The sequence below is a fragment of the Taurulus bubalis genome (assembly GCF_910589615.1).
Source record: "Taurulus bubalis genome assembly, chromosome: 11".
Classification (NCBI taxonomy): domain Eukaryota; kingdom Metazoa; phylum Chordata; class Actinopteri; order Perciformes; family Cottidae; genus Taurulus; species Taurulus bubalis.
This window is the reverse complement of record NC_136599.1, coordinates 7,703,050-7,718,914: the sequence shown is the minus strand read 5'-3', so window position 1 is coordinate 7,718,914 and position 15,865 is coordinate 7,703,050. Positions and strand designations below refer to the sequence as shown.

The 15,865-nt window shown below is 40.4% G+C and overlaps 1 protein-coding gene across 1 annotated transcript; it reads right to left on the bottom strand.

The window, feature by feature from the left end:
- Nucleotides 1–7,642: 7,642 nt before the first annotated feature.
- Nucleotides 7,643–13,233, bottom strand: LOC306743567 (uncharacterized protein). Its single transcript, XM_079226093.1, has 4 exons — nucleotides 13,203–13,233; nucleotides 12,585–12,616; nucleotides 10,664–10,690; nucleotides 7,643–10,427 (listed from the first exon to the last, which is right to left on the bottom strand). The coding sequence occupies exons 2-4, from the start codon at nucleotides 12,607–12,609 to the stop codon at nucleotides 8,524–8,526; spliced, it is 1,956 nt and encodes a 651-aa protein (XP_079082219.1). The 5' UTR covers nucleotides 12,610–12,616; nucleotides 13,203–13,233; the 3' UTR covers nucleotides 7,643–8,523.
- Nucleotides 13,234–15,865: the final 2,632 nt, after the last annotated feature.

The following is a 15,865-nucleotide window of genomic DNA, read 5'->3' as shown; positions in this document are numbered from 1 at the left end:
GAGATTATACATTTTAATATAGCACATAGAATAGATGAAAATGTAGGTATGATGCAAATTAGCGACATTAGGCATATTTGGGCATAATAGTAAATTAACACATTTTCCAATCTCAGGTATGTAGATTATTTATCAAAAGCAGTTTCAAACATTTCATTTTGAACATTGTACTTTTTAATACATTTTGAACATGTGAATACAGTAAATACAATGAGAAGTAACAAGAGAGACTCGACACAGAGGAGACGATGGCTCTGGACGAGCTCCAAAACAAAGACAACAGAAATTTAACAACAGCTTATTCATCAACAGGACTGTACATTGGAGAAGTGCTAACATGTGACTTCAAAGAGAACCCTTAGAGTGGAGAGGATGGATGTGTAGTGCTGCGATCAGTGGCAACTGCTGTTCAAAGATAGCATTTTGATCGGACTCTTTGATAAAGTCCGTCTTTTATGATAAATAATTAAATATAACTGGAAGTATCAGTGGCTCTATGATGACATGAACCGAACGTCAGATTTACAATCGTATAAGTAGAGCTTATACAATTGTAAATCTGATGTTCGGTTCATTGCGTGCAACTCAATACTGGAAAATCACTGACCAGTGCCAAGAACTGGTGTCTCACATGTGGAAATCCTGAAAGCAGTTGTTATGCTTATTGAGACACAGGTGGACATTGCATTTGGAGCATTTGAACACGGTCTGGCCCGTGCAGTTTGGCAGTTTACAGCGTTGCCGCACACTCAACCACTGGCCAGTGAGCCACCACATCTGAGCGGACTTCCAGTGTTGGAATTGCCTTAGCTGGACCTCTGTGTTTCTTCTTTTGGTATTCCCTTTCAACTTCAGCTGAAGGACGCCCCCTCTTCTTCCTTGCCATGTCCTTGCTTTGCATGCAGAGTGCCTGCGCTATAGCTGTTCTAAAAGCAAGCAAATCCTTCTGCTTGTTTCTAGGGACATCCAGGGAGTCACAATCACGTCGATAAAACAGCCAGCTGTTTACAATGGCCATATCGACGAAATGATAAAAGAACCGGTGATAGTACTTTTTTGACCTGATTGTGATCCGATAATAGGCAATAAGTGCATCCAGTGCATCAACGCCGCCCATGAACTTGTTGTACAAGTTGATGACGCGTGGGCATTCCACAGAAACCTCCTGTTTCAATTTTCTGTCCCATCTTTGGACGCTTGAAACAGACTGGGCACTGGCAAACGAGCTGGCAACAATCACCCCTCTATTGTCAAACCATTTGACTGCTCTTAGTTCAACAGAGTTGACAACACTCTGTTTCTCCTCAAATGTCCCTCTTCCCTTCTTTTTCATGTCGGTGTCTGTGCTGAAAGTGCACCCTCGTAGGCGACTTTGCTGCACAGTCCCAAAGGCTGGTATCCCCTTGTTCGCAAGAGCAGCAAACAAATCTAAGGAGGAAAACCAGTTGTCAAAATACAACAGGTGATTGACAGCACCATTAATGACGTGGGCAAGTTTTATGACAATGTTTCCACTCGCGCCAATGTCAGGTGCTCCAGGGACAGGATCAATTTTCCCTCTATATATCTCGAATGAATGGACCAGGCCTTTTGTGTCACAAAGCACACATATTTTGTATCCCCATTTGTGTGGTTTATTGGGGATGTATTGTTTGAGACCAGAACTACCTTTGAACGGGACCATTTGTTCGTCAATGGACAACATTTGGTCTTGAGGGAGAGCCTGAAATTTTTTGAGAAGGGAATCAATAATTGGCCTCACTTTGAAGAGTTTATCACCATTGTTCGCTGCCATGTTGTTGTTGTCGTTGAAATGAAGGAATTTTTTAATTTCTTCCCATCTGTCTCGTGACATCAAATCAGCCACCTGCGCTACTCGACATTCACTGGACCAATACATTCTGGATCTTGGTAAGTGTACAACACTCATGTATACTAAAGTGCCAATAAACTGCTCCAATTCGTTTTTATCTAATTTGAGAGCACTATTTGCATCTTTTTGTGTGTAATACAGATTGCTTTGTAGTACAATTGTTTCCAAAAGATCAGGATCAAAAAAGTCTCGGAAGTAAGTCAATGGGCTCTCTGATTACATCGGCATCGGGAAGAGCACCTTGCCAAATTGGAACCTCTTTTGCAGAGTTTTGTAGTTGCACTGTCTCCCACACTACCTTTTGCCGGCGTCTTCTTACATTAGCAGCTGCTTGCCTTCTTATACCAGTGGCACTGGTGCTGGCAGGTTCATCATGACTGCTGTCAGAGTCTTCATCGCGGTGCCTACTTCGTGCAGTAGCAGCTGCTTGCCTTCTTGCACGGGTGATACTGGTAGGTTCATCAAGACTGCTGTCGGAGTCTTCATCATGATGCCTATTTCTTGCAGCTGCTTGCCTTCTTGCACCAGTGGCCCTGGCATGTGCATAATGATTGCTGTCACTGCTGCTTCCATCACCTAGTATAGGTCTATAGTCTTCATCACTGTCGTCACTGTCATTGAGACAGCTGTCCTCACTTTCGTCTGGTGGAACCCTGGTTTTAAGTCCACCAGCTCGCTTACCGTAGAATGAGTTTGTGTCCATTTAGTTTTGCCAAAAAATAAAGGGCAGACATTGCATTTATATCCCAGCATTACATTTGTAGTTGTACAGTTGTACATACATACTGTTGTACATACATAGTTGTACATAAATACTGTACAAGGTTGTTGTACATACAGTGTACATATGTATGTGTATTCTGTATATACATAGTGTACATACATACTGTACACACATACATTACACATACTGTACACACATACATACAGTACATACATACATTATTGTACATACATATAGTACAGTTGTACATAGTCTATATATTTATTTCTGCAGTTATATTTACTTTTATTTATTTGTTTGTTTGACAGGGATAATTTAGAGCTCCTTAGCAGTACCAGAGTACTATTACCCTATAAGCTAACTTTCATCTGTTAGCTATGTAATATATAGCAATATACACTCACCTCAAGGATTATTAGGAACACCTGTTCAATTTCTCATTAATGCAATTATCTAATCAACCAATCACATGGCAGTTGCTTCAATGCATTTCGAGGCGTGGTCCTGGTCAAGACAATCTCCTGAACTCCAAACTGAATGTCAGAATGGGAAAGAAAGGTGATTTAAGCAATTTGGAGCGTGGCATGGTTGTTGGTGCCAGACGGGCCGGTCTGAGTATTTCACAATCTGCTCAGTTACTGGGATTTTCACGCACAACCATTTCTAGGGTTTACAAAGAATGGTGTGAAAAGGGAAAAACATCCAGTATGCGGCAGTCCTGTGGGCGAAAATGCCTTGTTGATGCTTGAGGCCAGAGGAGAATGGGCCGACTGATTCGAGTTGATAGAAGAGCAACTTTGACTGAAATAACCACTCGTTACAACCGAGGTATGCAGCAAAGCATTTGTGAAGCCACAACACGCACAACCTTGAGGCGGATGGGCTACAACAGCAGAAGACCCCACCGGGTACCACTCATCTCCACTACAAATAGGAACAAGAGGCTACAATTTGCAAGAGCGCACCAAAATTGGACAGTTGAAGACTGGAAAAATGTTGCCTGGTCTGATGAGTCTCGATTTCTGTTGAGACATTCAGATGGTAGAGTCAGAATTTGGCGTAAACAGAATGAGAACATGGATCCATCATGCCTTGTTACCACTGTGCAGGCTGGTGGTGGAGTAATGGTGTGGGGGATGTTTTCTTGGCACACTTTAGGCCCCTTAGTGCCAATTGGGCATCGTTTAAATGCCACGGCCTACCTGAGCATGGTTTCTGACCATGTCCATCCCTTTATGGCCACCATGTACCCATCCTCTGATGGCTACTTCCAGCAGGATAATGCACCATGTCACAAAGCTTGAATCATTTCTAATTGGTTTCTTGAACATGACAATGAGTTCACTGTACTAAAATGGCCCCCACAGTCACCAGATCTCAACCCAATAGAGCATCTTTGAGATGTGGTGGAATGGGAGCTTCGTGCCCTGGATGTGCATCCCACAAATCTCCATCAACTGCAAGAAGCTATCCTATCAATGGGCCAACATTTCTAAAGAATGCTTTCAGCACCTTGTTGAATCAATGCCACGTAGAATTAAGGCAGTTCGGAAGGCGAAAGGGGGTCAAACACAGTATTAGTATGGTGTTCCTAATAATCCTTTAGGTGAGTGTATGTAGCTTAACTTGTCATCTGTAGTCCCCTGAGTATTATATAATACATACTCAATGAACCAAACGTCAATATATGCACAGGGATTCAATTTTCTACAATATTGCACCTACATACAATATTATTCATTTTCAGCCATTTGTGCCTGATGTCGCTAAAACGCTACAAACCGAAATCTGCAAATTACGTCATCAATGTTCGTCACATCTAGTCTATTCAGATATGTTTAGTAGTAGAAGCAACTCATAAACTGGTATGTATTTTTAATCTTTGAAAAACGTACCTTTTATACTGGAGTTGACACCGGATTTAGTCGCGGAAATCCATACAATCTGCGGAGATCGACTTCCGGTTTCGTCCGCCGGGTGTAGTTTCCGGTCCGACCACTAAATGGCGGCAAAATGCATCCAATCCGATCCTTGGTATGTGTAAACAATGCAGCAACAGGCGATAGAGGGATATGCACGTCGCCTCGGCTGCATTAAGACAGGTTTGATGCAAATTCGCAACAACCGTCAACAAGGGGTTAAGGTACAAATGTGGGAATTTGTACAATCTATTAATGTATTTCGGAAAAATACTTGATTTTGTGTCTGTATGTAGTCACAGATGTCCCCAACTCATTTTTCAGGACACTTCCCTCACAATTAAATGGTATTTTCGCTTTAATTGATTGGGGACAGAGGTAACACATTTTATACTTCTGGAGAATATAATCCAATTTTAAGCCTAATTCTTTTCCCAGATATACATTTTTATATACCTGTTGTTAACAGTGGCGGCTGGTGATTTTTTTTTTGGGGGGGGGGCAGTTGGGCGGCGCGGTTTAAATAGCACTCCACAATGAGAAGAAAAGAGGTTTTGAGTAGAATATTCTAAAAAACAAAGCTTTATTTCAAGAAAACAGTGCTCAACACTGTACAAAAACAACTATCAACAAACTGTAACTTTGGGCATGAGAGGTTCAGAGCAGAATGGTTTAAGAAACATTGAGTTGGGTTTCAGAGGTTTACAGAATAAAAGAGGTGCCCACACCCTCACATGAAAGAGGTATAGAGCAGAATAGATTCAGAAAGAGATACATCACATTTTACATTGGGTGTTTGACAGAGTAGGCCCCACTACTTGTAAAGAAATTTAAACTGGGGGCCCTGCAGTAAGGTGGCACTGGTGAGGTGGTCTTTGAAGGCAAAGCGTTCCCTGGTGTGTCCAAGTATGGTGTCACAAACCTACAGATAAATATATAGAGAGAGACAGACAGACAAGTTGTGGGGAAATATCTACTACAAACAGGCTTCATACTACAGAAAAAAACCAACAATCAGAGTTGACAATGTTTTGTGTGTCTTGATGGCTCATCAACATAGACAAAAGGCCAGGAGCCACCTTGATGCTCTAGTCTGACACACACACACACACACACACACACACACACACACACACACACACACACACACACACACACACACACACACAGGGTTGAATTGGTATTTTAGATCAAGTTATAGTCTGATATGATATCCACCCAAATCTAACAATGTCCAACATGTGTTCTGCTGTGGGAAAGATAACACATTCAACTCTAACACAGGCATGTCTGTATGTAGTCACAGATGTCCCCAACTCATTTTTCAGAACACTTCCCTCATATTAAGTGGTATTTTCCCTTTAATTGATTAGGGACAGAGGTAACACATTTTATACTTCTGGAGAATATAATCCAATTTTAAGCCAATTTTTTTTCCCAGATATACATTTGTATATACCCGTTGTTAACCTTATTTTGTAAACCGAACATATAGTGACATGTATATCCTTCCGCTAACTTTGTCGTCACACGCTCCAAAACTTTGCTGCATTTACCATGAATGTTAATATATGGGTACACAACATTTTGAGCTGATTTGAACACAGAGATGAGTGTAATGACCAGCCAACTCAGTAGCAGATCTAGTGGGTTGCTAAGTTAGACACATGAGCAGGTATAGCAATATACAAAGTGACTAAGATTTGAGTGCAGATGTGATCTAATGAAATTAGAATAAAACAGATACTTACAAATATTATGATAAAAGAAGTAAGTAAAGGTCTCTCAACTCTGACTGATGGATGAGTAAACAGGTGAATGTCTGTGCTTATTTGTATTTTTAATAGCAGATGGGGGATGGGGGGGAGGCTTTTCCAATTTTGCAATATTTTAAAAAGTCATCAGTATTCATGTGCACCATAGATTAACTCAGATCACTAAAAAGCTGTTGATTTTGACAGAGTAACATAAGTACAGTATGTAGTTACAATATTAAGAACAACCAAAGGACAAACTGTGTTTTTTATCAGAATATAATTTCAGGCAGACTGGGAAACTAGGAAGATGATCCAAACTGTTTGCACAGGCAGAACAGGGTAAATGCAAAGGGAAAGTACTTGGATAAACTCACAGGAATCAAATCCTAGAAGAAGTTGAATACCACTGAGGTTTAGCAACGATCTAGCGAAGAGTGAAAGAAGAGCAGGGGTAGATATACTGTTGAGTTGACTGGGCAGGTGAGTTGAGTTAAGTTGAGACACACACACACACACACACACAAAATTGGTGGAACGCCATATCCTTTCAAGATTTCACAATCTTTGCTTTAATTTGCGGGTCTGAGGGTTATACCATGGAGCAACCTTCCTTTGTTTTATCATCTTCTTATTTAGAGGGTAGTGTCATAGTGAGCCTGTAGCCTGTATCGACAAGATGATCATTCCGGGACGGACTAAAGTTAGCACAGGAGTCCTCAGTTATATTGAGAAATGGTATTGAATTAAATGCAGATGGGATCGCTTCTTTAAATTTAGCTGCAGCACTGTCAGTGTTGTTTGTGATCAGTGTAAAATGGAAGATGAATTAGCAGACTGACCAAGTAGCCAGCTGTCCACTGGTTGGCTTTACTGGTTCCACCATGCTTTGGTGCTGGTTGCAGAGGATGAGCCCAACAGCGGGTCATCGCTTCATCTCTCTAATACTATAGCCTACTGGCAACATTTATCTCCATCTCTCTTAGTTTAGACTGTGCGAGTGGTGAAGCAGCCTTGGCAGCTGAGGGGGTTTGAAGAGGGCTAAACTATTAGCAACACATTATCTCCATCTCTGAAATGCTGTGCTGATACTGTTGCTCGCTAGAGCCAAGAGTCACAGTATATCATCTAAAATGTATGCAATATCAATTTGGTCACTCAAAAACACAGCAAGATGACATATTTGAATGGGTTAGCCCACTACTCTGAGGTGATCTGTGTTTGCCTCCATTTAATTTGTTTTACCTCCAGCTAACACCGTGACATAATCATGGCATTGTTTTTCATTTTTACAAACAGCAGAAAGGCAAAGAGCAACCAATAGAGAAAAAACATAGGTAAAAAAGGAAAACAAGCCATTACAAGTCTGGTATATTTGTGCTATTTCATTGATTTATTGTTTCATTATTTTTCCCGTAATAATATTTTTGTATTATTTACATTCAGACACATACATATATATGGCAACATCTGTGTCATAATGTAAAACAAATCCATTCACCAAAGGTTAAACATAAACCAAAGAGAACACACCCATATGATTAAATACACCAACAATTACATATACTTATATCTTATACAACAATCATGAAGTTAAGTAAAATGTCAGATTAAATGAACATTTAACCACTATCAAACTGTTCCCCTTCGAACAAAAATGAAGAATCATAGGAAATTGTACATTTAATAGAATTTGACAATGTCCCAATATGTTGCTGTGCTTTTTGGAGTTGTAAAAGCTGTAGTGGAGGCGGTTGTTTTTGTGGTAGTGGGAGCTCCGTCTGTGGTATTGAAAGCGGTTAAGGGATAGTCACAGCAATTGCAGTATTGTCTAAAGACAAAATGTTGGTCATCAGAGTTGGGGTATTGCCTATCTCCTCTTCCTTCTTGTCTTTTTAGTTTGAGTTTCTGTGGGAGCTTTGGTAGTTATAGTGGGAGCTGTTTTGGGATAGTCACAAGACTTCCATGCTTGTCTGTAGACAAACTTTGTGGGGCAGTTTTCGATGTGGGTTCTTCCACCAACACAACTATAAAAAAAAGGTTGAGGTATTGCCCATTGCTTCTTCAATTACAGGCGTTTTCAGGATGTGTCATTGTGGTTTGAGCTGCTGTGGTTATGAGAGTTGAAATGGGGTTGGTGTGATATTTTCTGGGGTTTCGACAGCAATTTCAGAATCGTTTATACACCAAATTTGATGGGCATTGTTGGATGTAGGTTATTCCATCTACACAGCTGTAAAAAGACTGTCAGTCTTAAGGCTTTTTAGGACAGAGGTTTCCCGTAGGTGGAGCTTGACCAGGATAGTCACAGGCTCTTTTGGATCGTCTAAACACCAAACCTGGTGGGCATGATTGGATTTTGGTTTTTCCATCGGCACAGCTGTAATAAGAACGTTCGTCATAATGGCAAGGGTAGTCACCATCTTTTCTTCCCCAACAGAAGTTTCCCTTAGGTGGAATTTGATCATGACGTACACAGTCTTTTTTGGATCGTCTATACACCAAACCTGGTGGGCATGTTTGTATTTTGGTTTTTCCATCGACACAGCTGTAATAAGAATGTTTGTCATAGTCGCAAGGGTATCGTCCATTTCTTCTTCCGTGACAGAATCCTTTAGGTTTCCAGGGAGCTTGAGGTTTTCCGGGATTTAAACAGCGATTCTTGGATTGTTTATACACCAAACCTGCTGGGCATGGCATGATGTAGGTTAATGAAGCTACACAGCTGATAAAAGAATGTTTGTCGTTAGGGTTGCGGTAGTTCCCATCCGTTTTTCTTTTACAGAATGGATTAGTTTGAGCAGGACGGACACATACCCTTATCTTTCGGCTATACACCAAACCTGGTGGGCATGGTCGGACGTAGGTTAATCCAGCGACACAGCTGATATAAGTATATTTATCTTTAGGGTTAGGGAAGTCACCATTTTTTCTTCCCCAACAGAAGTTTCCTTTAGGTGGAATTTGACCATGACGTACACAGTCTTTTTTGGATCGTCTATACACCATACCTGGTGGGCATGTTTGTACTTTGGTTTTTCCATCGACACAGCTGTAATAAGAATGTTTGTCGTAGTCGCAAGGGTATCGTCCATTTCTTCTTCCGTGACAGAATCCTTTAGGTTTCCAGGGAGCTTGAGGTTTTCCGGGATTTAAACAGCGATTCTTGGATTGTTTATACACCAAACCTGCTGGGCATGGCATGATGTAGGTTAATGAAGCTACACAGCTGATAAAAGAATGTTTGTCGTTAGGGTTGCGGTAGTTCCCATCCGTTTTTCTTTTACAGAATGGATTAGTTTGAGCAGGACGGACACATACCCTTATCTTTCGGCTATACACCAAACCTGGTGGGCATGGTCGGACGTAGGTTAATCCAGCGACACAGCTGATATAAGTATATTTATCTTTAGGGTTAGGGTAGTCACCATTTTTTCTTCCCCAACAGAAGTTTCCTTTAGGTGGATTTTGACCATGACGTACACAGGCTTTTTTGGATTGTCTATACACCATACCTGGTGGGCATGATTGCTTTTTGGTTTTTCCATCGACACAGCTGTAATAAGAATGTTTGTCGTAGTCGCAAGGGTATCGTCCATTTCTTCTTCCGTGACAGAATCCTTTAGGTTTCCAGGGAGCTTGAGGTTTTCTGGGATTTAAACAACGATTCTTGGATTGTTTATACACCAAACCTGCTGGGCATTGCATGATGTATGTTAATCTAGCTACACAGCTGATGAAAGAATGTTTGTCGTTAGGGTTGCGGTAGTTCCCATCGCCTTTTCTTTTACAGAATGGATTAGTTTGAGCAGGACGGACACATACCCTTATGTATCGGCTATACACCAAACCTGATGGGCATGGTCGGATGTAGGTTAATCCAGCTACACAGCTGATATAAGTATATTTATCTTTAGGGTTAGGGTAGTCACCATTGTTTCTTCTCTTACAGAAGTTTCCTTTAGGTCGAGTATATTGACCAGGACGTTCACAGGCCTTTTTGTATCGTCTATACACCATACCTGGTGGGCATGATTGCATTTTGGTTTTTTCATCGACACAGCTGTAATACGAATATTGGTCGTAGTCGCAAGGGTAGTAACCATTTTTTTTTCCTTTACAGAAGTTTCCAGGAGGTGAACCAAGGGCAGGTAAACCTAAAAGAAGAGTCAGATACGTGTTAATAGCTCTTTAACCGTGAAAGAACACATATTTTCACTCTAAATAACACCAATGTATACATGTAATACAAGGGGATTGCATTAAAGATGATAGCATTGAATCATATAAACACTGAAAACCACTACTACTTCCTGGTTTTCCAACAATTGTTGGATATCATTTATTGAAGACTAAGACTGTTGATTGTGAATTATACATTGTATAAACTTACCCAAGCTGGCGATGATCACACAGATACCTTGAAAGTGACAGACTGGTTAGTATCGGATTTAGGCTGAGTTTAACAGGGACCTGTACCCCAAAGCGAGTTCAACATACTCATGGTATATTTTGGTTATCTGGTTTAAACTGAGGTTAACAGGGACCTGTACCCCGAAGCGAGTTCAACATACCCATGGTATATTTTGGTTATCTGATTTAACTAACCCAAACAACCGCGATCCCATGAAGCTGGTTATCAACTCATTAAATCAACCCATGGTTTCTTAATCTGGTTATGAGTGTCCACATAAAAAGGGGCAGTTTTTGCAGCACTGGACCAATCTGCTGTCTGCAGAGTGAAGAGAAAACTATAATATCGGACAAATACGTAGAAGTTAAACAGACAAATAAAGGAAGGACAGCTAACAAGAAATCGCCTACTGTGTTGATGCATAAATTAACAGATTGATAATATCACTGCTTCATATAGGGCATGATAGCTCTGGCTATAATTACATGTGTGTATTCTTTTCAATGAATGTGTTGCTTAGATGTATTATTCTAGCGTGTATGACAATACTTTAGCCAAATTCCTTCATCTGCAACTCCGGTGGTGTTAAACGGACTGGGAGCAAATACAAAATAATAATAACAATAATAATTTATCCTTTTAAACCGCTTGGAGAAATTCTTCTCTGCATTTGACCCATCCTTGATTAAGGAGCAGTGGGCTGCCCTGTGAGTAATTAGGGGTTCAGTGTCTTGCTCAAGTACGCTTCAACATGTGAACTATGGGGAGACCAGGGATCAAACCGCCGGCTCCCTTGCGGTTACGGGACGACCACCTGAGCTACAGCCGCCCCTAAAAAGATGTTTCTTTGCAGGAAGAAGTTTTCTTTCCGTGTGTTATAATCACCCAAAGCGTACATAAAAGTCACCGGAGACAGGCAACACATGGTCAAAAGTATCATATGATAAGAGAATATATACAGATTATTTTTCGTTGGATGTCAAGTCTGTTTCACACCGCCGGGGTTACAGCTGAAAGAATAAGGCTAAAATATTGTCACACATGCCAGAAAAATATATCTGCAACATAATAATTTACCAGAATACACACATTAATTGATATACAGAGCTATCTTGCTCTTCAGATGAAGCAGTGATATTCTGCGTTTTCTTGCCAGCTGTCACTTTTAGTCAGAATCAAAGCTTTAACTTCTTCCGAATTGTGTTAAATACATTTCCGATATCTTTACCGAGCTTTGATTGGTCAGGGGGCGATGCTTTTATACAAGTTGATTTCTTATCTCCGAACATAACCTGCTGCGGAGCAGGTTAACTGTTCCTCATAATTAACCATGGTGATCTATCCAGGTAAGAAGTGAACCTCCCGTGGAACTGAAAACCCAGACTTAACACTGAAGTTACCTTGCTAACTCTAAATACTGCTTCGTGGTCCAGGCCCCAGGTCAGTGCACCAACAATTTAAAATTTAAACACAGGTATTGTATCCTTCGTCTATTAGTCTGTATCTGTATTTGTCCAGGTTAATGAGATAATACTCTCTAAGATTTCTTACAGATGGTTACATTGGAGTTGAATGGAATTTAGTTTTACCTTCTTAAAATAAAACAGTTGTATGTTTTCTTGATAATCAACACCATGTGTGTTGTGTATATTATGAAAAGTAGTACATTTCATTCAATTAAACAATTAGCTGAGAGGTAAAAGCCTAGCTAAACAAAAAATAAATTAAAAATAATTTCAATACAAATTCATTCATCCACTAAGAATTGTGATTGTGTGAGTGCAAGCGAAGGAGCTGTTTAAGATCATGTTGGGGTGATGATTCAACTGCTTGAGAAGATATCATTGATTTGGTTGACCTGAGCCTTTAAAAAAACATGTACATGATCAGTGTGCCTTACCTGCAGTTAGAGTGAGCTTGCCCATTTTGCCACTATGTGGATAAGCAGAAACAGAAGCATTTGATTAATATGCAGCAGAAGAAATATGAACAGAATTATGAATTAGACAAATCCTCACCCTGAGCTATTATTAATAACGTGGTCCCACAAAAAAAATTCAAGTCAGCCAACCGTACAGCTTAATACACAAACTTGCTGCATTGTCTTTAGAAAGTGGGTCAGTTTCATATTCTGTGGTTGTTCCAGCAGTGCCATGAAGCAAAGGTTTAATTAAAGTATTGGAACAATCATTTTTTACACATTTCACACAGGTGGTGTGTTTTTGAAGATATGATGTAGCCAACAGCCACTGATGTTGTCAGCCACCACCAACATATTAAGGGATATTCTCCAGTCTCAACAAGATAAACAAATTCATCAAATTCAAATTGTCAAATTTAGTGACCAGAATTGAGAGAAAAGATGTACAATATAGCTATCAAATGATAAAAGTATGGAAGGACATGGTGGTGCTCAGCATCTACCCACACATACAGTATTCCATGTATGTGATAACAATAAATGTAGCAATAAAAATGATATCAGTTGTTGTAAGATCAAAGTAAAAGGTATACTTACAAATGGTGAAAGAAGCACACTGTCTCTCTGCTGTGACTGATGACTGACAGATGTATTGCTACGATGCTTTAAATAGGTAGGGAGCTGACAAGGTGTGACAATTATGTAGGGCACAATGTTCCAATTCTGTAATTATGCTGATTGGAACTGGCACAGAAGAAAAGTGGCTATCGGAATGTTTTTGAAAAAGATCAAACATCCAGCCCTCCCATAGTTGATGGCAGACGTCAGAGGATAATGACCAGACTGGTAACTCACATAACCACTTGTTACAACAAAGATATTTAGAAGAGCTTCCAGAACCCACACCATGTTAAACATTGAAGCAGATGGGTTAAAGAAGCATAAAACCACTCCGGGCGCCACTAATAACACGGAACTGAGGCTACAATTGGAACGGGCGCTCCAAAATTGAACAATAGAAGATTGGAAAAACATGACCTGCTCTTTGCAGAGCATGTGCTATGAAGCACTTATTATATGACTGTTACATTGCATTTGATTCTACATTTCTGTTTATCTGGCCAGTGAGTTCATTGACATGATTTTGCAGTCCACATTTCCATCAACAAGTCCATCTTGTGTCTCTATCGTGAATACACCTTCACCTCCACAGCACTTCCGCCAATTAAGAATAGCACCATCAGTAGTTGATAACACAAATTAATTCCTATGAACATATTATCGTGATATATCATGAAAGTGAACTGGAAATCTCTTTAGAGCAGGTGTCTTCAATGTTTTTCAGGCCAAAGACCTCCAAACTGATAGAGAGTTAGAGCAGGTACCCCCTCCTATGTATATTGTATACAATTGAGTTTTATATTAAATTAGGCTTAGTGAAATGTATAAACATACCTTGTTTGTGGCTTCAATACGAATATTCAAATAATACACAGGTTCATATATTCATGTTTTTTTTAAACATGTGCAAGGTACAGTGAATAGGGTGGCTGTGCCACTGCCATTTATAAACGTACCTTGTCAACTGATACCAATGCCAATATAAACATTCTCTGTCAATTGCATTATAATCATGGATTCAAGCTATTTACATTTTTATTTTAAACATTAATATGGAAACGGAAATGAGTAATGGCCTATTATTCCCACTGCCGTTACCTGTTATCTTGCATATAATACTGAACTTTTAAAACAATGGACAGATTCATGTTTTTTTTTAAACATACATGTTTAAAGGCACACACGCATGGGCCTATGCCGACAAGAGTGAGACGTCTGACACTGATGAGTAGCACACAACTTATCTATCCTTGGATGGATGGAGGTTGCCAGGAAGAGGGTCATATCAACCCCAGGCTCGCGCTGTGAGTGAACTGACACTTAGCTTGAGAGAGCTCCTGTGTGTCACTGAATGTGTGTATTTCTGACTGAAAGATAACATATTCTGCTACAATATGTTGGATTAAAAAAAAAGGAAGAAATTGTCTAATCAACCAAAGATTCCACGGACTACCTGTTGAAGAGAGCACTGCATCCAAATACATCTTCACATGAAACAATGCAGAGCCTAATGCTGAGTCATTGTGACATTTACTGTAGCAAGTCCTAGGAACCGTAAAGTTAGAGGTTAGATCAGGGGTGGGCAAACCTTTGGGCTCAGGGGCCACATTGAATAAAAAAATTTGACAGACGGGCCGGGCCAGTATCAGATGGATGGAGAGTGTTTGTGTGAACCTGTCACGGGAGGACAATGTTGCGGACCCAAATGCAGACCACATGAGAGTATGAGTATCTGGTAAAACAGCTTATTGGAGCCAAAGGGAAGGTGGGGAGCTTGTGGTCCGCCACAAGGGGTGCTGGGCGGTGTGAGACCCGTGGCTCTACACTGGACGACGGCGAGGCCGACAGGGGGCGGAGTGAGACCCGTGGCTCTACACTTGAGGACGGTGTGAGAATATAACGTAAATGACTCAGCTTTTTTGTTCAACTCGCTGGTTAAATCTTCATCAATTTGTTCTACACGCCGAGTCACTGTTCTGCGTTATAAACTAAATTTTTCAAATTTGTTTTTGCTCTCTGGACATAAGAGACCTGCTGTTTCTACCATACATTCTTTCAAAAATGCTCCTTCAGAGAAAGGCTTGCTGGCTTTTGCTAATTTGAATGCTAGCAAAAAACTTGCCTTGGTGCTTGATTCTTGTATAGCAGTTTGGTGGAGAAAACAATTTTGCTGACTCTTTAAATTGGCTGCCAACCTCTTAACAGTAGCCGCCCGTTCTGTCGTTAAATGTTGGCTAGCATAGTTAGCATGCTTGGCGGAAAAGTGGCGGCTAATATTGTATTCTTTGAATACTGCAATGGTTTCTTGGCAAATAAGACATACTGCCTCTGATCGTACTTCGGTGAAAAAATACTTAGCAGTCCACTCATTAAAGACTCTGCACTCACTGTCGACTTGTCTTTTCTTGGGTCCACTCATTGTGACAGAAGGGATCACTGCAGGAGGCTGGCAGGAGGCTGACAGACAGAACCATATATGTCACATGACATGAGCGCGCAGGGTGGCTTGTGGTTAGTTATGTTAGTTATACTGAGAAAAAATACTCTGCATGCAGCTGTCAGTTCATTTTACAACTCTAAAACTGTTGTAGTACAAACCCTGTCTCCAGCGACAGAAAGTGATTCATATTACCATCATT

Excerpts from the sequence above, each read along its gene's own strand:
- LOC306743567 (XM_079226093.1), bottom strand. The coding sequence starts at position 12,609 with ATGGGCAAGCTCACTCTAACTGCAG. Across the intron at positions 10,691-12,584 it reads CAAGCTCACTCTAACTGCAG|GTATCTGTGTGATCATCGCC; the intron begins GTAAGGCACACT and ends GTCACTTTCAAG. Across the intron at positions 10,428-10,663 it reads TGTGATCATCGCCAGCTTGG|GTTTACCTGCCCTTGGTTCA; the intron begins GTAAGTTTATAC and ends CTCTTCTTTTAG.